At 40.9% G+C, this 27060-nt stretch overlaps 2 protein-coding genes across 4 annotated transcripts in view; one reads left to right on the forward strand and one right to left on the reverse strand.

Moving 5' to 3' along the window:
- Positions 1-2823: 2823 nt before the first annotated feature.
- On the reverse strand, positions 2824-23290 carry ARSK (arylsulfatase family member K). Its single transcript, XM_063129593.1, has 8 exons — positions 22790-23290; positions 20875-21004; positions 17654-17813; positions 15594-15876; positions 11546-11717; positions 10893-11114; positions 7701-7925; positions 2824-4994 (listed from the first exon to the last, which is right to left on the reverse strand). Exons 1-8 carry the CDS (start codon positions 23009-23011, stop codon positions 4687-4689), a joined length of 1722 nt encoding a protein of 573 aa, XP_062985663.1. The 5' UTR covers positions 23012-23290; the 3' UTR covers positions 2824-4686.
- A 351-nt stretch (positions 23291-23641) lies between these two features.
- Positions 23642-27060, forward strand: part of SKIC3 (SKI3 subunit of superkiller complex) — a 65330-nt gene continuing 61911 nt past the window's right edge. For 2 of the 3 annotated variants that reach the window (XM_063129597.1, XM_063129600.1), the window contains exons 1-3: positions 23642-23711; positions 25927-26021; positions 26839-26982. In XM_063129597.1, the coding sequence (XP_062985667.1) occupies positions 25932-26021; positions 26839-26982 (234 nt within the window). In that variant the 5' untranslated portion in view covers positions 23642-23711; positions 25927-25931. The remainder of the gene's footprint in view (positions 23712-25926; positions 26022-26838; positions 26983-27060) is intronic. The other variant, XM_063129599.1, reaches the window with a different exon arrangement.

The raw sequence follows: 27060 nt of genomic DNA on the forward strand, positions 1-27060 counted from the left end.
CATATTGGTATATGCAAATACATATTTGGAGTTCACTGCATGAAGGATAAACAGTGGATACAACATGGTAAAAGAAAACACAGTTTTGAAAAGCCTCTATTAGAGCTGTAAAGAACTGCAGATGGAATTAGTCTTGATCTACACAGTATGAATCACCATCATCATATTTGTTTACATTTTTGTTTAGCTAAAATATAGGGGTGTGCACGGACCCCCTGCTCCGCCCTGCGGGCCGATCCGAAAATTTCGGATCGGCCTGCTCCGCACCGCTCCGCCCATAGTCTGCTCCTCTTCGCCACGGAGCTCCGGCTCCGAATCAGAGCTCTGCAGTGGAGGGGAGTGGCGCCAGGTAAGGCCCCCTCCCTCCTCTCCCTTACCTGCGTCCGTCCGCAGTCCCTCGGCTTCAATTGAGCCCGTGGCCTAGGTCAAGTGCGGCCTAGACTTCCTGGTTGAGCCGCAGGCTCAATTGAAGAAGCCGAGGGACCGCGGACGGACGCAGGTAAGGGGGAGGAGGGAGGGGGGGTTTACCGGGCCCTGCCGCTGTCGACGCATGGGTGACAGCGGCAGGGCCCGGTAAACCCCACTTACCTTTCTTGCGGAGCTCCGGATCAAGGCGAAGGATCCGCCTTCACCTCGATCCTCTTCACAACGCTCCGCCGGCCCCCCAATCCTCTTCGCCTCTGCTTTAAGGGGAGGCGAAGCACCCCACTCTGCTTCTAATTCGCCGTTCCGATTAGAAGCGGAGCACATCCCTACTAAAATACACTTGTAATCTGTCATGCAAAGCAATTAAGCCAAAATATTTAGGGCCACATTGCACAATCATTGGAGAACCCACTGGCAGAAGAGTGAGGAAGCAACTTTTGTTGATTCCCCTCCAACAGCTGTGAACATTTTCTTTAAAATTTAAGAACTGGATGAAAATGACTGAATTAAAGGTCAGAAGAATCAAATTGGGAGTTGACCTTTCAGCTGCTCCAAATCATATATCTATACTATTGATAGGCTGATCTGTACAACACAGGCTATAGCATGCTATTCAGTCTCAAAGTTTGTTTTGGCAAAATATGCTCTAAAGCTGAGATTTCCAGTATAGTGTCTGTGGGGTTGCAAACAATTTTCTAGTCACCTACCAAGCTCCCTGGCTCTCTTGGTTCTTATATTATTTCTTCAGATTTATTTATTTAAATTGGGAGTCTTGTCCTCTAACATCATCTGTTTTGGGTTTCAAAAAAGTGCATTCATGTTTAGGAGCTCAGCCCTCACCTCGGCCTTTTATTTAGATATCTGGGGCAAGTTATTTTTCTTTTAGTTTTACTAGTTTCCTTCTGGAGAAATAGTGTTTTGTGACCATGGCAGCAATTTTATGAATGGGCAAGCAACCCTTCTTCACAGCAGCTATTTTGTGAGAGCACTCATGACACACTCAAAATTCCAAACCTACCCACCCACCCAAAACGTAGGGGGCTCCTACTTTGAAGAACTGTATTCCCAAGTCTCCTATCTACAGAACTCTTACAAGTTCTGTTGTGTAGTCCAAAACTTCATTTGTGCACGCTACACTCTTTAAGTACTGAACCCTCAGTCTACCATTAGTTGACATCAGCCCCTCCCAACCTTGTGTCCTACAGATGTTTTGGACTACAACTCCCACCATTCCTGATGATTGGCCATGCTGGTTGGGGTTAATGGGAAATGAAGTCAAAAACATGGATGGCACCAGGGCCAGATCTACACCAAGCAGGATATGACACTTTGAAAACAGTTTGGAAACTGTATATGGAGTGTGTCCTGGGCCCCAAGAGTTGACACTATTGTTATAAACACCTATATAAACCATTTTAAAGCAGTAGTGTAGATCCTGCCCAGATTTGAGAAGGCTGCTTTACACTGATAATTCTCCTTTAACTTGGAATGGTCAGTCTACCAACAACCCATCAAATTCAGGTAGCTCTAGATTAGAGGAAGAGAAAGTATTCTAGGTGAGATCCTGGCACTGTTTAAATAGCCTAGTGAGCTAGGGTCACCACGACTAAGAGCACATTATGCTAGGATGCAGAGCTTGTTTAATTCTCCACGTAGGAGGTAAGAAAGACATGAAGCATGTTCCTGAAAACATTAAAAGAGCATTCTTTTTAAGGATCAAGGAATTTGGTCCCTAGCTTTAAGATGGTTCAATTTTCAATAGAAACACAAACCTGTGAGCACAAACCTGATACTATAAGTGAAGTGCTGCAAAGACTACATATGTTCAAGTATGAAAATAATACTTGCAAGTATAATAACAATCCATATTTGTATAGTGCTTTGGGGTATTCCAAGATGCATTATCTAGTTGGAATCCTAACATCCTTATAAAAGGGGCTCTTTCAGCCCAAAAGCCAAATTCAATTTTGGAAAAGCTCTTTGGGAGTGGGGTGCATTCCAGTGGTGGGTGAGACCAAAAACCAAAAGGGCAGGGCCAAAATCGAAACAAAAGTACAAAAGATACCAGCATATTTTAACTTAAAAGCTCTTCCTGCCAATAACAACAGGCATTTCAGCCTTGTAGAATGGGAAGAAGCCTGCACAGAAGCCAGGAAACCACCAAAGAACCAGCAGATGATTGGTGGTGAGGGAGCAGGGGGCGGAGGCATACAGGGTTTTCCCAGGAGGGATGGATTTGGGGCAGGGGCCTGAGGTTCCCTGGTCCCTGTTTGTATCAATCATGTAACATAAATCAGTTTTATCTTTCATATTGCAGGTTGGGAGACTGAGGCTGAGAGAAAATGCCTTGTCTCATTAGGCCAGCTATTGAGTTCATGACAGAGGAGAGATTCAAACTATTATTATTATTATTTATTTATTTATTTATTTATTTATTTATATAGCACCATCAATGTACATGGTGCTGTACAGAGTAAAACAGTAAATCACAAGACCCTGCCGCATAGGCTTACAATCTAATAAAACCATAGTAAAGCAATGAGGAGGGGAAGAGAATGCAAACAAGCACTGGGTAGGGTAAACAGGCACAGGGTAGGGTAGAACTAACAGTATAAAGTCCAAGCAACATCAAGTTTTAAAGGCTTTAGGAAAAAGAAAAGTTTTTAGCTGAGCTTTAAAAGCTGCGATTGAACTTGTGGATCTCAGATGTTCTGGAAGAGCGTTCCAGGCGTAAGGGGCAGCAGAGGAAAATGGACGAAGCCGAGCAAGGGAAGTAGAGGCCCTTGGGCAGGTGAGAAACATGGCATCAGAGGAGCGAAGAGCACGAGCGGGGCAATAGTGTGAGATGAGAGAGGAGAGATAGGAAGGAGCTAGACCATGAAAAGCTTTGAAGGTCGACAGGAGAAGTTTATATTGGATTCTGAAGTGAATTGGAAGCCAATGAAGAGATTTCAGAAGTGGAGTAACATGGTCAGAGCTGCGAGCCAGGAAGATGATCTTAGCGGCCTGATTTGTAGCTCAATCATTTAGCCACAATGTTATATACTGTTTTTATTTTCCTGAAGGCACCTTTACGGCTGGTGCAAATGTAATATGCAGTGATTTCTTAAGCATGGTTAAATGACTGGGAGCAGACCATGTCTCATAAGCCCCCTGGATGTATTCCCTGTCATTCCCTTGTCAGCCTTAACCACAGTTAAGCACTGGACAGGTTCAGAAGTAACACTAAACTATGGCTTACCAATATATGCATGAGCCTTAGGCTCATCAAAACATTAGAAGCTTTTGCTTCCTTTTTAACGGAAATTTATCATTACATCTGAACTCAAAACTGTAGTTAATCTTAACTATGATTTAGGGAAACAACCATGAACCATGGTTTGAAGTTGGCTTATTTCCCTAAACTAGCTTTTCCCAAACTTGGGTCCCCAGATGTTGTTGGACAACTCCCATAATCTCCAGCCACCATGACCAATGGATAGGGATGATAGGAGTTGTAGTCCAACATCTGGGGACCCAAGATTAGAAATGGTTATTCTAAATTAGGTTGCAGAACTAATCTTTGGTGAAGTGATAAACTGCCTCCCCCCAGGCCCTCTGCAGGTTAGATGATGTCAGTGGACAAGATCCCACCCCCTGATTCCATCACCCTGTTCCCACCCAATTTTACTTTCCCTGTGTTGAGAAGAGGCACAGAGTTCCACACCATCTCTCAGCTCAGAGAAAGGGACTCAGCCAGGACTGGAAAGAACAGGTGCTCTTCCGAGCACCAGCCAACTCCCCAGCTTTGTGCCCCACTTGTTGTCCCAATGGAACAAGGGCTCTGCACCTCTGCTCTGCTCAAACCATGGTGAAGTTTAAACAGTTTGGGTTTGGCCATAACAATACACTGCAGTTAGTTCAAAACAGAAGAGAAAGGCTCTGATCTTGCAGCCATGCCTTAAGAGGAGAAGGGAGGAGATAGATTATGTCTGAATGAGGCCATTATGTCAGCACCCATGCTAATCGTGATTCACTAACCAGAGTTTTCTCTAAACCAGACTTGAAATCGTTTAGAGAGAACTGGGTTAGTATTAATCACAGCTCACATTGGTAAAATATTGAACTGTATTTACAGCTCAGCAGGGTGAATTTGTGTCTGGAGATGGGAGAGACTATGGGACAAGGAGCAACTGATCCTACGGCCCATTCCCAATCTCTGTAGCAATGAGAGATCACTGCTCATTATACCTGCACTATTCCTTTATTTTCAGACTCAGATTATTTGGGGCACTTTCTACATGCATTTTGTATAGTTGTATTCCCTTTAATCCATCTGTCAATTGCATGCTCATACTTCCTGGGGTGTTTTTTCCAGTTCTGATGCCATCTGAGGTTAGCTAAGGTATCTGAATAGTTTTGTCCTAAACTTTGTTTCCAGTTGATAAATTGCTGCTTGTTGTATTGCTCAACAGAGGCAGAAACTTTTGGATAGTCAATTATGGAGTAGAGTTTTTTGTTCAAAGATTGTGCGATCTCTGGAAACTGTGTTGCTATGTTTGTTAGTTCATCTGGATCAGCAGAGAGATCTGCAACAAAGGAAGAAAGTAAACAAGTTGAGGCTCAGCTTCAGAAAAATCCATTAGGTAGCTTGATCATATAGTCCAGCGAAGACACCCACTGCTAGCTGCAGGCACAGCTCTGTATCATTTACATGAACACAGGAACTGTTAGCACACCCACACAAAGTGAACAGCAACTCCTCCACCAATCATGGCATCATGCTGGGATAGCCCCCACCCCCAAATGATGTAGAAAAATATCGATCTGGATACCTCAACATCATACTTATATCGATGGCAATATCTAACTCATTTTTATCCCTTTATCTCCAATTGATCTTGGTCAGTGAGGGTTAAAGGGAAGACTAACAGCCTTCCTCCCAGGAATGTCAACCATGCCATTGCAGGTCCGTGATTTAAAGTGCTGCAATAAAAAGTGTGTGACAAATATTTCACCCAGAAGCCTTCACATCTGGGAAGACCCCTGCACCAATTTGCATAATAGGCTACCTTGGAAATATTTATCCAAAAGGAAGATTATTGGTCTTCTTCATATTTCCCTCAAATTTATCTCTCATGAGTTTATACTTTTCATAGAGAAACAAATAATATATTAAAACGTATTATCATATGAAGTTTATATCAGTTTGATTCTATTAGAGGTATTCTAACAGAAGCATTTCCGCTGATATGCTGTGATTTTCCACTGACCTAGGAGCCTGCTATGGGAAAGATGAAATTTTCTCAGCTGGAAAGCAGTAACAAATGCATCCGATAAGAAAGTGGAAGATTACTGTACTATTGTACATGTTCAGGTTGTGATGCAAATAAGTGAACTTAAATAATGTGGGAAGTAAACAGAACCAAGAAAAACTTAAGATGTTAAATAGTGAAACAATAAACCTGTGGAAGAGAGGCAGATATTGTTCTGTTTGGAAGACTGATGGAAATGTGTAGCTCAGTGGTGCTGACAAGTAATGAAGTAAATATATTACTTCCCAAAATCACAGCTGAGAAGTTTGAAAAAAATAAGAACTTAATGTCAAGGAAATTCCATTCTGCAGAAAGGGAGGACATAAGCAGTGCTGATAAAAAAAACCCAGATAAATACGAGAGTCAAACTTCAGAACCCAATATCAGTTTTTAGAGGATGCGACATCTGGCCTCAAGAGGACCATGGCATCGATCCTCATTGACTTCTCTGCTCTACTTTGCTCCAGGCTCAGAAATGTAATTGGATAAGATGCTTTAATCTTTAAAATGAAGGCCATGCTCCAAGAACTATCCTTAGATAGTTTTAAAAATGTGTTCTGCTTGCAACCACTTTGTATTTTGTCTTGTATCAATGCTCCTGTTTTGCAATAACCTTTGGTTTTAAGCAAATAAAGACTGAATGGAAATGATATCATGCAATGTAGAAACTGCTTGAGATTTTGAAGTAGAAGATAAAAAGACACTCCTGATCTCAGAGTTCTCTATTTAAAAATTGTGTGTTAATACCAGGAATGCTGTAAACTTACAATTCTTTGGTAACACTTTGTACCTGGAACATGACATGGGACATGTTACCAGTTAATCCATGATCAGCTAAATACAAAAATCTCATATTATAATATCCCCAGCCAAGAACAAATCTGTCACGAAGGAAACATCTGCTCCTGCTCCTGGCAAATGCTGATTCTCAGCTCTAACACCTGCACACAATATTTTCAGGGGCATCTCGAAATATATGCAGCCATCTACATTATGAAAATTACTGGTTTTTAACAGAAATGTGTGTGGGTGTACAAAAGAAATGGGCAGTCATTGAAGAAAAATTGCAAAAACAAGATTAAAGCATGCAACCTCTGAAGTGATTGATTGCTGGCTAAGAGTGCTTCATTAGGAATTGGTAGATAGGAGTAAAATTGTGATCTTGTTAGTTTGTATTAACTCCTTTTCCCATTTCCACGCCCATTACAGTTGATTTGTTCCATACAATTGAAAGCTGACATTCTATGTAATTTTATTCTAATATTCTATGTAATACACTTATGTTAATGTTCCTATCTGGATCCTTTCAATAGTTATTTTAAATGGAAATGTGTGCAGTCTATAGGATAACTGATGAACTCAAAACCAATGGGACTGGAACCCAGTTCCCCCATTCAGTAATGGAACTCAAAAACTACGGATCCTTAGCCAGCACTTCTTTGGGCCATGCATGGGTCCCTGGACTATGTTGCCCAGGTTGAGAGGAGCTATAATTCAGTGGCCAGATTCAAATCCAGGTTTATGGATTCCAGGAAGCTAGGCACAGCACCTGAGACATTAGAAAGGCAACTGACCTAGGAATTTAGGAGAATGCCTTATACTGAGTCAGACCAGTAGTCCAACTAACCCAGTATTGTTGACACTGACTGGTAGCAGCTCTGCAGGGTTTCTTCCTAACTCCCTCTTTGTCTGAATTTCCCACTGTTCCCCACTGGGCAGTGCATTTATAGTATTGTATTTTGAATGAAAATGTATGTTTTCAGTGCACTGACTTGCATTGTTGCAGGATTAGGCATAATAATGCTAATTATTATTACTACTCTTCCATCCTACCTGTATCACACTCTTTCTTCGTTTTTAAGCTGACTGTCTTGTGCTGGTACAAGACAGGAACTGTGTAGATGCACTAGTGCAACACTGGAAATCTACCGTTCATGTGTATCGGATTGGACTGAAACTTTAGTAAAGTGGTAAACATACCAAACAGCTGAGGAGATACTGAACGGCCATCTGAATAAGCTATGTATTTCCATTTGTCAATTCGCAGCATGTAGGTTGAAGAATTCACATTGCAGCCATGGAATTCACTCAGAACCCAATTGGGACGTGGATTTCTAGTTGGGACTTCATCTTCTGTCTTTTCCAATAACAAAGGCATCAGTGAATTTCCACTGAGATTTTTTGGCATGGGTACTCTAGCAATATCTGAAAAAGATGTGACTAAATCAGTTGGATAGAAAACAAGTAAAAGTTTGAATTAAAAGCAAAGCAAAAAACAAAACTCTAAAAGCCACTGAGAAAAGAAATTATATCATGTTAACTATTACAACTCTTTTGTCATGTCCTTTTGCTCTTTTAGAGCTATTCCTGGTCTTTTTTATCTATTTTAACCCCCAAAATGCCTACAAACCATGCAATACTATACATATCTACTCAGAAGTAAAGACACTGTATTCAATAGGCATTACTCCAAGGTAACTGGATTGTAACCTAAATGTCCGTATAAAAATATAAATGCTATGTATCCAAGAGAATTCTTGCCGTCAAGATTTCAATTCTCTTAAGACAATGGGATGCATCCAAAATTATATGAGCATAATATCACAAAATAATGCAAAACATCAACAGCAACACCACAGGGAGACACACTGATGTAGATGTTTAGAATTAGGGTGCTACTTGGAAGTAAGGCCCACTGAAATCAATGGGAATTATCTCCAAGTAAAAACTGCTTAGAAGTGGGCAGAAAGTTATAATAGTTGTTATTGTAACCAATGGAAGTACTCAACAGTAAGGAGACTGTATGACTACAGCATAGACAGTATCTATATAAGAATATGGTAATGTAAGGCTTATGCCAGAGTGATTTTGCTCATTTTTGTTTTAAACTGAAGCTTGAACAGTGTAGATGTGCAGAAAATTTTGAAAGTTTTAAAAAGTTCAAAGCTTGAGCTTTAATAGCAATTAATTTCCTCTGCACCAAACAGGCAGGGCAGTTCCTTCTCCAGTGGGATGATGGATAGCCATGCTCAGCCAATCAGTGTGGCATAAAGACAGGTCCTGGGCACAGCCACACAGTTAGGCTGACACCACCAGTGGGGAGAGGGAAGAGGAAAGGGGTGGAGGCAGCCAATCAGGGGGCAAGAGGGAGAGGGAAGGGCTATACTACATGCAAATTTTGGAGGGGGGATTCACTATGCATGAGCCACATTTGTATTATTCATGAGCTCCTATGTGGTGAGGGGACTGAGGGACAAAAAGGAGCAAGACTACTAGTGCCCATGGTGTCATGGGCTTTACACTTGTCACCAAAGTAATACAACTGTTTCAAATTCATTGTATAGTTGATGTTATACTAGGGATTTCATATGACTATGTTATTTTTTCCTATTCATTTCTTGCCTTTTTGCAGTTGTATGATACCCTCCTGACAATTTGTAAATGGACAAAATTCTTTTCCCCCAATTATAGCCTTGTAAATATGTATAAAGATGGTTTTTTTCATTGGTGCAGAATTCAGTTAAATTCATGCTTTTTTTATGAATCTGTTAAAATATGTCTAAGTAATTATTGGTAACCACTTCTAGAATATTAGTGCACAAAATGCTTCATGCTGCTTATGCATAATCTGTATACCACCCTATAAATTTGGTGATCACTAATATTCCCATTTCCCACAACACTAAGGAGCATAGATTTTTCAAGATCACTCAGAATCTAGGGTGAGATTCCAGTTTTGTGATCTCAAGGTCACTAAAATCTAGTTTGTGATGTGAAGATTACGTTTTCCTAACTGTAACCCTAACATAACATATTTCATTGGCTGGAGTGTTGCTTTAGAACAGATATTTTCTCATCCTTGTACCGTCTGTGCAAATAAGGGGCACAACTCCAGAGATTTATTTTAGTGGTCATTTACAGCTGTGAGAATCGAAGGAATGCATCAACAACAGATACAATTAAAAATGTATATCTCTGTGGACTGAAGCTAACTGAGAGTACAATCCTGTACATGTCAATACTCAGGAGTTAGTCCCAATGAAGTGGCATAGGATTGCAGCCTCAGAAGCTCGTTAGGGTATTAGGGTTAAATGCATAAGTACATTACCATATTATTAAGGCATGAATTGTTGTGATAAACACAGAACATTCACATAAAGCAATAAATTGCAAAATAAAATGATAAAGAACACGGACAGATACTCCTATTTACTACAGACAAGGTCATAATTTATTTCATCAGTCAGAATGGCTGAGAAAATAACATTAATCATTTGTTGGTTACTCACCTAAATAAATTAATCCTTCTTGATTTATGTTTTTATTTTTAACATTCTGATTACAGGAAGGAGGAATCAGGAGAACATATGGAGAATGAGAGAACAGGAAGGACAGTGATTTAAAAATACAAACTTCAGGAAGAGAGAGAGAGAGAGAAATCAACACAGTTGGAACAAAAAAGTCACCAACAAGAAGGGAGGGACTGAGATGTGCTGTATGACTCAGTTGATTAGTAATGTTAAATTTAAGCCTCTAGTTAGAACGTAGGGTTTCATTTGAAAGTGCTGAGCATTTTGCAGGAAATTTTCAGCAGCACAGAATAGCACCACCTCCTGCCCCTGCCTTTTGGGCAATTCTTCAATAGTTTCTTCAAAAGTGTTTACCTGTTCAGAACATGTTGCCCTCACTCTGAATTGATTTCATTTGCCCCCAGTAATACTGTCATAACAAATGAATTCAGTTACAATCAACTATGTAGCATTGCCATGTCATCATGTTCATAATGCAATTACCAATTGGTTGGGATCACCCACATGACCATTCCAGGAGGCATCATTCTCATGCTCATTTATTTATACGCTGTGTTACTTCCATAAAACAAAATGCAGCATTCATGGGGTTTGTATCCAGGCACTAATCAGACACAGATCTGCTTAGCTTCTGAACATTTGTTGCATCATGCGTCTTCAGATCATCCCATGGGGTAAAATGAATTAGCTTTGTTTCAGCCAAATATGTAACATCATGCTGTCATCCTGTTTACATGATTTCCAATTGGATGGGATCACCCATGTCACTGACCCAAGAAGCATTGACCTCCCTCTCAATTGGCTTTCTTTGCCCTCAGTGATGTCATACAGCTAAATATGATTGATTACTTAGGACACTTACCAAGCATGGTAGGATAGATATCCACAAGGGACACCACATTGGCTATGACTTGTGGCTTAATGCTCGGCCCCATTATAAGCAGGGGAACATGGGAACTTGCTTCATACATGCTCATTTTATAAAACTGTCTATGTTCCATAGCAAGTTCTCCATGATCTGCCATGAATATGACAAGAGTTCTTTTGAGTAACCCTGTTTCAGTTAGAGCAGAAATTATCTCACCTGCAACAAAAGACAAGAAAATGTTACCACACAAACATTACAATATTAATTAAATATCTGTATGTATAAAAACTGGTGTGTATTTGTTAAGCCTTGAACATAACTCTTTCCCCATTACACACAAAGCACTAGATCAGCCTTCCCAACCTGGTGATCTCTAGGTGTGATGGACTGCATGAGGTTTAAACCCTCTGGACAGGCAGAAGCCTAAATAAATAAAAGATCAAAGAAACTCCAACATAAAACACCTTGCGCTAGGTTCTGAAAAACGTTTTCTGCAAGCTACAATTCTAAGACTTCTAATAATGTATGATTGGAATGCAATGCAGCTTCTACATGACCAGGATCAGAATAATAATTGTTTTCACTGTAATATTATTAAGAACTGCATTAAGGCATTAGTAAGAAAATTAGACTAGGATATCACCTACCAAGCATGGCATCAGTTTCTGCACACATGGCATAATAATGTGCTCGAATATCTCTGATTTCTTTCTGTGTAAATTTCCCAGTGCAGTTCTTAGTGTAAGAGGAATAATAATCTACTGAGTGCATCTCTGAAAATGGAGACCATTTTGGAATCTTAATGGCTTTGTATCTCACCTAATAAGAAGATAGAAATATGTTATTTTGGCAGACTAGTGTACACCCACAATTTGTCAAGAGTTTTCAAGTAGGTGCCTTTTTTCTCTGCCAGCCCAAATCATTCAGAAAGCACAGGCGGAGGGATCCAGGACAGTCTGTTGCCGCAAGCTACTCTTTGGTTTCGGGGGAGTATCACAGCCTTCTGCTGCAGTGGCCTCCTCTTTTGTAGAGTCCAGCAGCCTCTTCTGATCACAGTATTTCCTCTAACCGTATAGCTATAACCATTCAAATGCTTATATAAATCCTCTAAAATAAAACCTCTTCCGACAAAACTGAACTTGATCTGCCTTTGCTGACTACAGCTCATGTGTCTTGGAATGAAGCCACATGCCTCAAATACAGCTCTGGCTGTTATACTGCCTTACAGACCATCTGCTTAGCAACACAGTGTACTGTGAGAGCATCATGTTGATGCACCAAATGAACAGAGAGGTTGCTTCAATGCTAAGCTCCATTCAAACCTAGTCAGGCTGCCACAATCCCAGGAACCATGGAATTCATTCTACAAGCCCAGCAGGACTTCCAGCAGTGTACACACATACATACACACACACAGCATGGCAGACTAGTATTGAAAGAAAGGAAAAAAAGCCCCGCTTGATGCATGAAATCCCTTAGGCTCATACAAAAGAGCTCCTTTGTTTACCCAGCAAACGTTTGTCATGATGGCAATCCTAGAGTTCTAGTAGCAAATCCCCAGGATTTTGCTAAACGTGTGCTCAGATTGATTCATTTCAATAGATTCAATATCAGAACTGGACAGCTCTGGCCCGGCTCAGTGGAGACAATGCCACAGCTGGACAAATGGACACTGGATATCGGCTGCTGGGGAGGGGTGGGGGGAAAACCCAGGTAGTTTATTGCTGTCATGTGCTACTTGTGAGTTCCTTGAAAGCCTCTGTTTGGCTACTGTGGGAAATAGGATGCTGATCCAACAGGGCTCTTATGTTCTTAGATGTCCACAGCTTTCCCCTGAGGAAGCCAAGGAGCAAACAAAGGACTATTTTTGTCTGGCTCCAGCTCTGCCATGGTAAAGTATCTAATCAAACATGCACTTGAAGAAGAAATCCTGTCAATTATTGCCCCAATTGCTGCTGCCAAATTTGGGGTTCTGTGAAAATGTAATACAGATGCTATTACAAGGAACCTAAAAATCTAGACTCTAGCCATGTAAAATCCATCATCCATCCATACAACTGCTCTCAAAATTAAAGACAAAGGTCAACTAACAGAAGGGAAGAGAAGACACAGAAGGGTAGGAAAATTACCATCTAAAATCATAAGAGCCATGCTGAATCAAACCAAAGACCTACATCTACTCCAGCAGTCTGTGCCCAACCAGCTGCCTCTGGGAAGCCCACAAACCAGGAGTGAGTGCAATAGCACCCTCCCATTAGTGATCCCCATCAACTGATATACAGAAGCATACTGCCTCCGACAGTGGAGGTAATCCTCCATTAATTTGTTTAATCCTCTTTTAAAGCCATCTAAATTGGTGGCCATCACTATACCTTGTGGTAGTGAATTCCATAGTTTAACTATGCACTGTCAAAGATCAATTGCATAGTATATATTTCGTGGGCTTTATGGCATATCTGCACAGAAGCTACCCATAGTTCTCGCTTGGCACTGTAGCACACAACTGCATGTGGATCCCAGGAAAAAACACACAACTTTTCTCCTGTTAGGATTCTCCTGTACTGACAGTGGAAAGTCAATTGTGCAGCCCATTGGTAGCCCTACAATTGTCCCTGTTGGCCACAAAGATGAAAAATGACAAGAGAAGTCTTAATAGATTGGTTTCATTACATGAAACACCCAATTTCCAGTCTAAGAATCACATGAGCAGAGATTTGAGGTACACTCTCTGTTGTCCCCAGTTTAAGGATGTCGCACAGGGACCAGAGCTGAGGGGGGTGGGGGGAGCTTAGTAGAGATTTTAGAGAGCTGAGTTCAAGATGCACAGTAAACCAATCATGCTTCACTAAATGAAGACAGACCACTGATGTGTATTACAACAGGAGAAAAGAAGATTTCTTAAACAGCTGAAAATCCCAGATATTACAATTATGAGGACTAGTTTTGACTATTACCTCAAATATTAAAAAAGCAAAAGAAAAAAGCAACCTACGTGCACTGAAGATGTTTTTGTGAAGAAATGATTGTTTTGTTTAAAATATTCTGCTGAATTACAGCACTGTGCTGCTGTTTAAGCACTGGGAGCCATGGTAACCAGTCTGGAAAGTGCTGTGACCATAGTAAGACAGCATCAGGGAATAATTCAAATGGCATACAAACAAACAGGAATAATTGACTCCCTGTCTCGGAAATATTACTGGGTTCCTTCATAGGAAAACAACTAGATCCCACTCCCACAAATTAGAGAAGAAAGGGTAAACAGCTTGAATTAACTTTTCCATCATATAATAGAAATCAACCAATCCTGTAACAGACATAAACAAAAGCACTCTTTAGAATGTTACATTGCAACATTACTCCAGGGAAGGTCAATCTACCAACACAATATTCAATACTGCATCAAGGACATATGTTTTATGTACAGTGAGATACAGACTGCCAATACAAGGACTATACCAGCAAACAAATGTAAAATGTACAAAATAACCTATTCCAAGCACGCACACACACTCCACCTTGGTAGCAGACACTGTTTATCACCAGTTTACTTTCCCTAATCATGGTGGAAAAAAACTCAGAAGGAAACAAGCGTAAGCACAAAGAGTCAAAGAATGGTGCCAAGTCATGCTCATGCTACTACGCTTATGTGATGCCTTCTCCTCTGCCACCACACCGGGGACAAGTCTTGTGTGTTCTAAAGTTAAATGCATTTGCCCACATTCATCCTTCCTCTTGTTTCTTTCAACACCACCCAACTCCTACAGTTTACCCCCTTTGTGCATTTTAGCTTGGAAATTCCTTGCAGGCAGCAATCTTCCTATGCAACTCTATAAGGTGTATACTGATGTAATAAATAATATTTGGTTGTATTTAGGAATGTGCAATGAGGCTGGCAGAAGTGGACATCCCCACTCCCTCATCTTCACGGCAGTCCCTCCAGCCCTCCAAAAATGATATATAGAGGGTTGGAGGGACTGCCGAATCCGGTAGCATCCCCACCAAACTACAATTCTGTGGGTGGGGGGGAGAAGGGGATGACAGTTAAAGTAGTGTAAAAAACATTCCTAACCATGGTGGCTACAATAACCATTTATTTATTTATTATTTATTTATTAATTACACTTCTATACTGCCCAATAGCCGGAGCTCTCTGGGAGGTTCACAAAAATTAAAAACATTCAAAGTGTTTAAATCATGGTTTAAACACGCTCACTTAACCATTTGCTGCAAAAGGATTAGCAGCCTAACCATGGCATAGCATGTTGTCTGAACAGGCTTATCATAAACCGCTAGTGCAGATGTGTCTTACCTAGCTTCTGATAATCTATCAACATAGACAAAGACTAAACCTTTAGTCTTAGAGCTCCATCCAATGAGCGTTTTACTGCACGCTTGTTACTGGGCATTCACAGATTGCTCCCATGATGTCGTCTACCTCTCGCGCATCTTCCACCCCTTCTGGCCTTCCTTGCACCGCAACCCCCACCCCCACCCAGAAAAAGTCCAGTTGCTACTCTCTCCTGCCAGACTGAATAGACCTCGTTACTTTCTGTTTTCAGGAAGCAACGTCGGACAACGAGAGAAGCGACGGGAGCTGCACTTTTCTACCTAGATGTGATGGGGCTCTTAGACTGAGTTGCACGGAGTTGAGAAATGTGATAGCCAACAAATGCTATTCTTAAAACCTTTACATACCCTTTGTAGCCAATATGGAGATGTCAGAAATGTAGACGATCCATAATTTTCTCCTGAGGAGGGTGAAGGATATGGGTGAGGTAAATTTAATCCCAAGTAAAGAACAAAGGGTTGTTTTAAGTGAGTTGCATTATTTCTTATCCAACTTGCTGCTTCATCAGTGATCTCCCAATCTTTTTGCATGACTCTTATATAACTCTTGTTACCTATGAGTTTGGCCACAGGCCTGCCTTCCTGCTCAAGCAAAAAATTGACATTTCTGGTCCAAGCCTCCACACGGTTACTGAAAATAAGAAGAGCATTCATTGTTGGCCATTTCAGATTACGCATAGTTGCAGACAGATTACCAGCCTTTTCAAAATTCTGAAACATTTGCCTTTTGAATATAGTACTTCCATCTCATACTTTTTGGAATATTTTTACTTTGGATATTTATATCTCACCCTTCAACATATTTCCAGATATATGCTGTGTGTGCATGTAATGTGAAACCGTAGTTTAGCATTAGAGCAGTGGTTCTCAACCTTCCTAATGCCGCGACCCTTTAATACAGTTCCTCATGTTGTGGTGACCCCCAACCATAAAATTATTTTCGTTCTTCTCTACACGATCCATCGTCATGGGATGGTTTGCTGATGAAAATAATACATAACAATAGCTTTAATAATACAAAAGATGATACATGACAGTTCAGTCAATACAGTTTCTAAACCATCGGAAATATGTGTTTTCCGATGGTCTTAGGCGACCCCTGTGAAAGGGTCATTCGACCCCCAAAGGGGTCCCGACCCACAGGTTGAGAACCGCTGCATTAGAGGGACAAGCTGTAGAGAGAGCCCTGGGCTTGCACTCTAACCCCTCCTCCTTTGGCACAGCTGCAAGGAGAAGTTCAGGAGCTTTTGCTTCCAATTTAGTCTAACCACAGCTTGTCTTGATATCTGAAACCATACAAACTATGGTTAGTCTTAACTAGGGTTAAAGAAAACAAGCCAAATTCAAATCATAGATTATAAAGCTGGCTTGTTTTCACTAACCATAGTTAAGGTTAACCACAGTGTAGGGTTCAGATGAAATATTAAACTAAGGTTAATCTAAAATGAATGTGGAGGTTTCCAGTCGCCTCCTCACAGCTGTGCGCCACAAAATAAGCACCACAAAAAACACTGAACAGCATTTTTGAGTGCATAATAGAATGGTGCCTTCTTCCATATACAAAAGAGGAAATGAAAAATATTTTTGTAATAGACTTGAACTTCTCTGACTAAATCTAGACATTCTGGAAAAGGAATGACACACACCCAGTCATTTTCTCCTTATAACAGTGCAAACAAACCATGACCCTCAGAAAGGTTCTGCGTGGGTGCCTACAAGTGTTTACATTTTCTGAAGAGAAAAGCTAGACATTTAAAAACACACACATATACCTACAATTCTCATAAGGTATTGAACTTTTACAAAAAATATAAGCCACTCTAAGATGTTTGTTGCCTTATCATTTTTATATCTCCCACACAATGAGGGCAGACAATACAAAGAGGTTTTTAGAAAAGTTAACAGAAAAATCATTTGAGAAAAATCATTTGAGAAAAAGTCTCATATAGTTTGAGACAGATAAAAAAAATTAATGGGATAACTCATTTTACGGATAGCCATTGTACTCTTAGAATTTGAGGTTATAGCAGAGGGCACATCTATTAATAAGGAAGTTAACAGGTAGTACAAAGACTGCTGAGGCATCTTTGATAGCTAAACTATATGTGACACAAGAGTCATGTGACTAAGGGTGCAATACTATGCATGTTTAGTCAGAAAAAGTCCTACAATTTCCAGCATCCACCACCCAGCTATGCTGTATTAGGAATACTGGGTGTGGTAGGACTTCTTTCTGTCTAAACATGCATAGGATTGCATCCTACATTCCCAATGTTTTTATGTTTGTTGCCATGATAAATAAGCTAACTGCTGAAAAGCACTTTACAGATAAAAGAGAAATGAGAAAACAATGATAAAGTTTAAATCAATGGGCATCAAAAAATACTTCTTTTTTTTCATTTGCTCACCTTACTGAATGGTGCCCTGAAGTATAATCTATTTTTCCATATTTCTGAGCAGAGTAGCCTTGCTTTTCCATGAGGTCCATCCATGTTATGTAATTTGGATCTAAGCCCTTAAAGTTATTCCAAGACTCTGTTAAGTGAGTGAAGAGTCCACTCCACATAGCTAAAAAACATACCATAAGTTGTTGATAATCATAAATGCATAAAACCATCCTATAAAAATTCTATAAAAATTTCTCTTTAATGTATATAACTTGCACTGCAGCTAAAAGGCATCCTACAGGGCAAGAACTTGTGACTTCAAGACTGATAGAGTCTTTCTTTATTTTTCCGGCACATTGTTGCATTGATCCCAGGAGACCAGAGCTGGTCCAACAGCATGAAAATCCCTCCTCCCTCTCCACTCCCAACAAAAAAAAAGTTATTTCATTTACTTCTATCATACCTTTTAGAGCAAGTCCTCCCAAAGCAATTTACAATAAAAAAAAGTTGGAAACCATAATATAGCTATTGCCTTGATTACATTGGGGTGGATCAAGATTTGATCCTACTTAGAGCAGATCCATTGAAATACAGGACTTATGTTAGTCATGACTAACTTAAGTCCCATTGCTTTCAATGGGTCTACTCTAAGAACAACGAAGTTTAGATCCAACCCTTTGTATTTGACATGGAACTTAAGAGATGAAATGGATGCAATTATGACCAATCTTATTTAGGACTGCTATTGCCACTATTTTCAATTTGCTGATAGATGGAACTACAAGTAGAAATCATCTCCTGAATTTAGACCTATGCTTTTGACTATTGACAATTAATTCTTAAACGCCATACTACAGCAAGGGAGATACAAGAGTGGAAACAGTTTTTTGCTAGTGGTGCTTCCTTATCTGAGCACAGAAGGATGCCACAAGATGGGAGAGGAGAAGGTATAACATTCAGCATATGCATACTTGGCCGTGCCCCAAACACCCACCACCAAATGATCAGAGTTCTAATATGGTAACCTACTGAAGAGGGGGCAGGAGAAAAGAGAAAGGAGGTGTTGCACTCAGTCCAGGTGTCCTTTTCCCTTCTGACCTGCTACTATCAGTACAGTCAGTTCTCATAATCTGTTCAATATAAAGAAAAGGGAGGACCACCTGTGCATGGGCAGCTCACTTCATCAATGCCCAAGTGTTTGTTTATATAGGGATTTCTATTCTGTCTCTCCACTTCTAGGAAACACACAAAATAAATAATTAACCTTGCAAATATTTATCCAAAATGAAGAGTTATTTGGTCTTCCACACTTCTCTCATAAATGGCAAAACTTTTAAGAGCTACAATTTTCAAATTTCAGCAGGTGCCATTTGTATGCATGCAGCACCTGGTGAAATTCCCTCTTCATCACAACAGTTAAAGCTGCAGGTGCCCTGCCCTCTTTTAAATCTGGTCACGCTAGTATAGCACCTGCACCTTTAACTGTTGTGATGACGAGGGAATTTCACCAGGTTCTCCATATATACAAATGACACCTGCTGAAATCCCCTTTTCTATGCAACTGTCCTCCTTTTCATATGGTCACCCTAAATATTGTGAGAAGTAGACAGGATCTGCATAAGAGAAGTAGATGTTATTCTGTTTGGGCAACTTAAGGAAATGTCCTCAGGACTAATGACAGAAGATGAAGTAATTAAATACCCCCCAAAACTAATTTATTTTTTGTAAACCGCCCAGAGAGCTTTGGCTATGGGGCGGTATATAAATGCAGTAAATAAATAATTGTTAGAGAAATTCTGTTTGGTGGAAAACATACATAAGCAAGTTGATAAGAAATCATTTAAATATGAGATCCAAAGCATAGGGACTCCAGGACATTGGTTCTAACAGAATATTCCACCTGTCCTCTGCAGGACAATGGCACCAGTCCTCATCATCTTCTCTATGCTCAGTTTTGCTCCCAGCTCAGAAATGTCATTGGCTAAGAAACTTTAATCTTTAAAGGCAGTACTCTAGATCTAAACTTAGAACACTTTTAATATGTGTTTTATTTGCAACTATTATATGTTTAATGCTCTTTTATCATGAAATATAAAAGATGAAAAGATATACCTGTTCTCAGAGGCTTCTATTTAAAAACTCTGTGTGTTACTACCAGGAATTTTGTAAACTTACAATTGCTATGGTGACACATTGTTCCTGAAATATTGCATGGAATACATTACCTGCTGATTCATGATCCAGCTACATACAGAAATCCCATATCATAAAATCCATAGACAAGGACAAATCTGTCACAAAGCAGGTAATAAAAATGGCATCCAAACTAAATGTGTGTTTAGCTATATGTTCACCTGCCCAATAACTCACTTGTCACATCAAAATCACACTCCTTAATCAAGATAGAAGAATATTGGTAAGGATCTCTACACCTATGGAGATTGAATTATTCTTCCATCGTTTTCAAAAAGTCAGACTTCCTCTGGTAAGAAAAAAGACTGTACTAGGAAAACATGGGAAGATTACAAATAATGACAAAGTTGTATGAACCTTACATACACACCAAATTTGGAAAAAACTATAAATCCTTGTCTGGAAGAAGCCTAAACTGAAAAAAAAAACCCCACATAACAGCTTTCAAACAGATAAAGCAAGAACAGACAAAGTAACAGATAAAATTGTCTAGGAAAACAGAGAAAAGAGTCAATCAGATGGAATACCTGACAGAATAAAGGTGTCTTATAGAGGAGGAAGCCAGATGGATCTCCCAGTACTGGCAGTTCTGTAACACAACTCCTAATGACGGGATAAGCAGATGCGTAGGTCATGAAACAAACTTTTATCAAGGATAAGTGGTACTGTCAATTGAGTTGGTACTGTCAATTGAGCGGCTTTGTGCAAGTCACCACAATACCCAGACTCTGTTCTCCATCTGTTAAATGCGCATGACAATAGGCCTAACCAACTCACACTTTTGTGTGAATGACTGAATCACTAATTCTGACCTTCAGTACATGGTGGATAGGAAAGAAGACAATAATACATTCTCAAAGTCTTACAGCTGTTTATGTCATTTAAAAATATAGATACCAATGATATGTCTATCCTCATAGTCCAGGGCACAGACAATTAAAAAACACAAGATTTTAGTTATCCAAGTAAAGCCTTTTGAAGTTTAACTATCATAAATTAGTATTTAAGCAGACTCTACTCAAGTGTTTATTGCTTAAGTATGATCTTACCAGCACGGGAAGGACAACATATTGGAGAATTGGTGTAGGCATTAAGAAAGAGAGAGCCATGTCTTCTCATGAGATTGATAAAAGGCAAAGCTACCGTTTCATTTTTTGGGTGAAATGTCAGCCTTCCATCCTGTACGAAGGGGGGGAGGGGAAAGGACATTATGGAAATTCTCTGCTGGTTAATATCTGCAATACTACAATCAACCTGTAAATCTTCTTCCAAAACATCCATTTCAGATGTTCTGGATGGTATCTATTACACATACACACATTTGCTGCAGGTATTTTTTTTATTTTTTTTATTTTTTTAAAAAAACTGGAGTTTTTCTATGCGCGTGTTTTCAATCACAGACACCAACACAGTTAACAACATCTCGGAACATCAGAAGCTGAGAAAGATGGCGCACCTGGGGCACTTAGCTTGACATGTCAGAGAAACAGTTCCTATCCTACAATTGTCTTCTATACACTTAGAGTGGGGAAGCATTGTGATTTCACATCTGAAGCCTGAGGTAGTACAATTTTGTAGTAACAGTGCTATCTTGTGACCCTCTCAATTGTGTAGATTCATTTCAGTAAGACTTTGGGTGCTTTCAGACAGAGGGATCCTAACATTAACTATCAGAAGGCAGTGTGCAGCTATTTCATCTTTTCTTTCTTAATGGATTTTCCCTGATAAGAAAGGTGGAAGCAGTGGTGAGGAAACATGGGATGGTCACATCATCTAGATTCTCCCTCTCACTTCTCCCCACCCATCATAAAATTCAGTAAATCTTGGAGTAACCTTTGTGAATAGTTGTTGAGTAGGAGCCTGAGTCATGACCACTAGTCACTCAGAATCTTTGTTCCCAGCTGTTTAAGGCTGCTTATGTAGACCTGCCTCTTTCCGATGATGTAGGCAAAGAAAACAATGTCAGTAGAATGCTTCTGTCTTTTAAGGGAGCTCTGCACATAGCAATTTGTTCTGTGTTCAAGTGACCGTCACTTATGCTAACGCTCTCATTTCTAGAAGCTGCCTATCTGTTCTTGAGTAATACTGATCAAGCTGCTTCATGTTCACACTGCCACTGCGTACAAACACCTACACTAGAGATGTTACAAAATGCCTCACAGCCAATCTACGATTTTTTGGGCTATGCTGGTGGGCCACCCAGTGGACAGAAAGAGCAGTTTGAAATGGTTTTGTGTAGCATGTCTACTTGGAAATAAGTCCCACCATGTCAATGCACAAATGTACTCAAATAACCATGTGCATAGGATTGCAGTATCACATACATGAACATGTCCCCAAATTACTAAGCAAAAGTTTAGCAACAATGCTCGGTGCTCACACTAGATTCTGTGGCATGAAAGTGGCACCTCCAGGTGGAAAGCAGTAGAGCAACTAGCAATAGAGCAACCTTGGGGCCAAAAAGTCCAAGGCCCCACAGCCCATCCCCAAATAACCACCCAGAGAGCAGCAGGTGATGGGGGCTTCAGGACAGCAGAAACGAGCTTTGTTTTATTCAGTTAGTTGTGACAGTACTATGATTTAAGTCCATTTAAAATGCAAAACTGCACATGCTCAGAGTTTTGTTGTTTTAAACCACGGTTGGCAAACAGATCTGTTACTGCTGCTGCTATCCTAACAAATATTTAGGAATGTAAAAGCAGTTGTTAAGCATGGAATGGCAGTGTGTGTGGAGAGAAGGCAAAGGCGGCCTCAACGGGACCACTACATCCTGGGTTTAAAATTACCTAGATGCACTACTAGTTGCAAAGCCAAGAGGCAGAAGGCTCAAGCAGTTATAGAAGAGCATATGAGAGTTGAAAGCATAGCTGTTTCACATCACTTCGCCTCACGTTCCTTCCTTCAAACAGAGGCGCCGGAAATCAAGTTGTTCTAGATTAGTTTTTTTAAAAATAAAATACTTACAAAGGAATCGCATATGACCATCACAACGTTAGGCTTGCCATAACTATCATCAGTGCCAAAGAGAGGCCTCGCCTCCACAGCTCCTCGAGAAGCAAACCCCAGGAGCAGGAGGGCCACCGAGGCAACTGCTAGGGGGCCGTGGCTTCGGACGGCTCCGTGATTTCGACCCCCTCGATCCATGCCTTCCTGAAGAGCAGAACAAGGGCTCGAGGGGGCCTCCATCAAGAGCGCTTTCTCGGACCCACCCTTCGTTTCAGACAGCTAGGCTGCGTGTCTCCTGACACTGCCGGAGGAGTTCGTCCCACGGTGCACCCGCTGGCCCCTCTAGAAGCAGAAGCTCAGGGAGGGCAAGTGGCATGATTTCGCCCAGGCTAACTCAAGCCTGCGTCGGGAGAAACTACTACTCCCATCAGGCGTGTGGGGAAAGATAGTTTCAAAGCCTATCGCTTTCGGAAACAAGCCAGTACTATGAATGTGGCCAATAAAGATAAGAAAATAAGGGCGCGATTCCATGCACTTATAGACAGAGAAAAGTCCTACAACTCCCAACACTCCCTGCGCCCTATACTATTAACAGTGCAATACTATGCATGCATACTCCGCCGTAAGTCCTACTATAGTCAGTGGGACTTACTCCCCAGGAAAATATGTGTATAGGATTGCAGCCTCAGTCTACAAGGCTTGAGAGTTTCGATCCTTCCTAGCGTACGTACATCACGAGAGGAAAGTTGTAACGAACTACAACTCCCATCACCACGCGGAGGACGTGATAGCGTGATTGACAGTCATGCGCTCTAAGGCTTCTGCGTCCGCGAAAGGGGAGGAGTTTAAAGCAACAACGAATTGGTGCGCCTGCGCGAGTTCCGGACAATGGTTGTTGGTAGCCGCTGTTGGTAGTTGTGGCAGGGAGTGGTGACAGCCGGTGAGTGACTGACTGACTGTTGCGCGGCTCCGGGCTGAGGCCTCTCTTGAGGAGGCTCTTTCTGCCGCTGTGCCTGTTTTGTTCCTCTCTTTTTTCCCCTGCTAAGGGCTAGGCAGGAGTGCCGTGAGTTTCCAGCTTGCGCTGGGGCCGCGGTTCCAGTGGGGAAAGCGGAGGGAGACAAACGACTGAGCTAGACTCGCTCGGGAGTTGCGCGAGGTGTGCCCGGTCTTCATTAATTTGGGCTACTTCTCGCCCGCTAGTTCAGTTAAACGGCAGGAATAACGGTCTGGTAAAGCTTGAGCGCCTCTGGCTACAGGCCCCCTTGGCTTTAATCCTCATTCCCTACTGTAAACAAGTTGTGCGTTTAATATGTAAAGGCAATCTTTCCTCCCTGCCTTCCCCCGTCCCCTCCTCTTTGGGTCATTCTATGAGGTACCATAGCTTGGCCACTGATCGTGAATCAATATAGACCAGCCTTCCCCAACCTGGTGCCCTCCAGTTGTGTTGGATTACAACTCCCAACATCCTGCAACTGGCTTGAATAAGCTTATTGAGGTGGAGCTGCCAATCCAAAAGTCACCAGTTCCAATCTTGCTTCTGCTATGATGAACTCACTAAGTGGCTTTTGTCAAGTCCCTCAGTCCCCTCACCACCCTCTGCAACACAAAAATAGGCTGTAAGGATTACCCTCCTGGTGGTGGCCAAGATTTTGGAGTTGTTCACACATCGGTTGTCGTGCACAAGTGTTTCTTCTCCTTTAATCCTGCAACCCACAATTAGCTCAGTTGAAGGTTATTGAGCGTGGCATGTGAACACAGGCGGCTGGGTTGTTTAGGGGCTAAACAACCCAGCGGTTAACCCAACAACAAACTAAATAACCCATGATTGGCGTTCACATTTCACACGTGCCACAGCCTACAAAGGAACTGATCATTAGTTGTGCAGTAAAAGCAGAAGTAGTGGGTATACTATAGGCAGCACACCCACTTGTCCTGATAGGTTGTCATTATGTACAAATCAGGTCAATGTCTGTGGTGGCTTGGAATAGGGCCTTTACTTTAAGTTTTACTCTCTGGAACTTCCTACCGCTACAAATTAATAGTACCACTTCTGAGTTTTTGGTGCCCACAGAAAATAAACCTTTTCCAACAAGCACTACCAGGAAGATAATGTTATCTTCCGTATAAACAATATACCATGTTTTTGTAGCCTGTGTAGAAGTATCTTTTAATATAAGTAATTCATAAATATTGTTAAACAAATACTGTAGGCACACTGCTTTGAATTCTCTAAAATGCTCCTCAAAGCCTATTTCTTACACCAGTCTTTAGTGCAACTCTATGCTGAGAAATCCTACTGGTGAGTGAAATTTGAATTACCATATTCAAAGCTCTGTTGGGCTTGTGGCAGCAGGGTAGAAAGATCAGAGGAGCTGTGTTTTTCATTTTGTTCCCTTTTGGGAACTTTTAATATGATTTCCCTCCATTTCGTTGCAATCCAAAGAAAATTATGTATGCCAACTCCATGGCTGGTGTACATTTTCTTCTATTCCAGACACATGTCAGGATAAAAGGACGACTATGAATTCTGTCGATCCAAGCTTTCACCTGATTTGCCCCACCACATTCATGCAACGGCCCTTTTTCTGTACTGATGCAGGTGCAGCAAGGGCTGTGGAAGAACTGCAATCACTGGGAGGGGGTTTGTGAGGTCAAATCACCTCCTCTGAGGTAGTCTTAGTCTCCATACCCTAATTTAGTGAACTTAAGCATGTTGAAATGAAATAAACTCCTATTCTTTCTCTGCTTCCAACTCCTTGTATAGAATTTAGGTTGTAATTTCCTCAGGGCAAGGATCTGTCCTTTTGTACTAACAGGATAATTAGGTTAAGTGATGGTTTATGGTTCTGGACAACACAGTAAGCTTTCAATTCCTGGTTAGTTTAACCACTTCTGCTGGTGGGAGAGTCAAGGAGCAAATGGACTGTATCCAAAAGCATCCTGCTTGTTCACAATAAGCCAGGCTTTTTCTTACCATTGTGTTCAAATGCAGTCAGTGTAGCTGTAAAGCATGTTTCTTTTCATTTGATCCCACTGATCAGTTAACTATTACAGTATTTTTGTTGTTTCACAAATAGGTGAGTGTAAGTTATAATGATTTTAAAATATTTGAAGTGTTGTGTAAGGCAGTAATTTCCTTCTGTTAATATTACCAGTAGTCATGTCAAGCAAGGAAGTGAAAGGAGCATTGAGAAGTGCCAGAGATGCGATAAGAAATAAAGAATTCAAAGAAGCACTGAAACACTGCAAGGTAACAGCACTCTAATGTACAACTAAGCTTTCTAGATATGCAATTTTACCTATTCTCTTTAATCCTCTCTGATGCTCTTTAAAGGATTATCTTATCTTCACTGTACCTCAATACTTCTAAGGTACTTTTCTAGCTGTGTACTCCAGTTGTGCTATGCAGGAGTAGTATGATTTTGTTTTCTTGCTCTGTTGTTGAGGGTTTGGCTTTTCTTTCATCCTTGGCGATATGAACATACAAAGCTGCTTTATCTTGAGTTGAATCATTGGTCTGTCTATCCCAGTACTGTCTTCTCTATCTAGCGGTGGTTCTAGGACAGCCTTCCTCAACCTGATGCCCTCCAGACGGTTTGGACTACAACTCCCAACATCCCTGACTATCTGGAGGGCACCAAACTGGGGAAGGCTGCTCTAGTATCTGAGGCAGGTTTTTCCTCCAACCTGATATACTTTGAACTGGAGACGTTAGAGACATAGGTAGCTGCCTCATTCTGAGTCAAACCATTGGTCCATCTAGCCTAGTATTGTTAACACTGATTGGCAGTGGGTCTCTAGGGTTTCAGGCAAAAGTTTTCCCAGCCCTAGCTGCTGTCACACAGCTACCAGGGATTGAGCCTGAGACCTTGCACATGCATATGCTTTATTCTTCCATAGTTTTAGATGTCATAAACTGTCCTGAATCTTTTGGTTAGGATAATGCACAAATCAGGATGTTGCTTCATATGTTCTGCTTACTCAGCTGTGAAATGATTTATGAATTTTACATTGGTATTGCAAAGTGGATATTTCAGTGCTTTTTACTTGAACTTGTGTATTTCTAGGCAGTGCTGAAACAAGAAAAAAATAACTACAATGCCTGGGTATTCATTGGACTGGCAGCTGCTGAACTTGAACAACCTGATCAAGCCCAAGGAGCTTACAAAAAGGCTGCTGAACTTGAACCAGGACAGTTGCTGGCATGGCAGGTATGCAGTCAATCCCATCTTCCATATTGTATTAAATAGGTTTCTATGTACTTGTATGAGTAAAAGGAGTAACTTACA

The sequence above is a fragment of the Elgaria multicarinata genome, chromosome 6 (assembly GCF_023053635.1).
Source record: "Elgaria multicarinata webbii isolate HBS135686 ecotype San Diego chromosome 6, rElgMul1.1.pri, whole genome shotgun sequence".
NCBI lineage: Eukaryota > Metazoa > Chordata > Lepidosauria > Squamata > Anguidae > Elgaria > Elgaria multicarinata.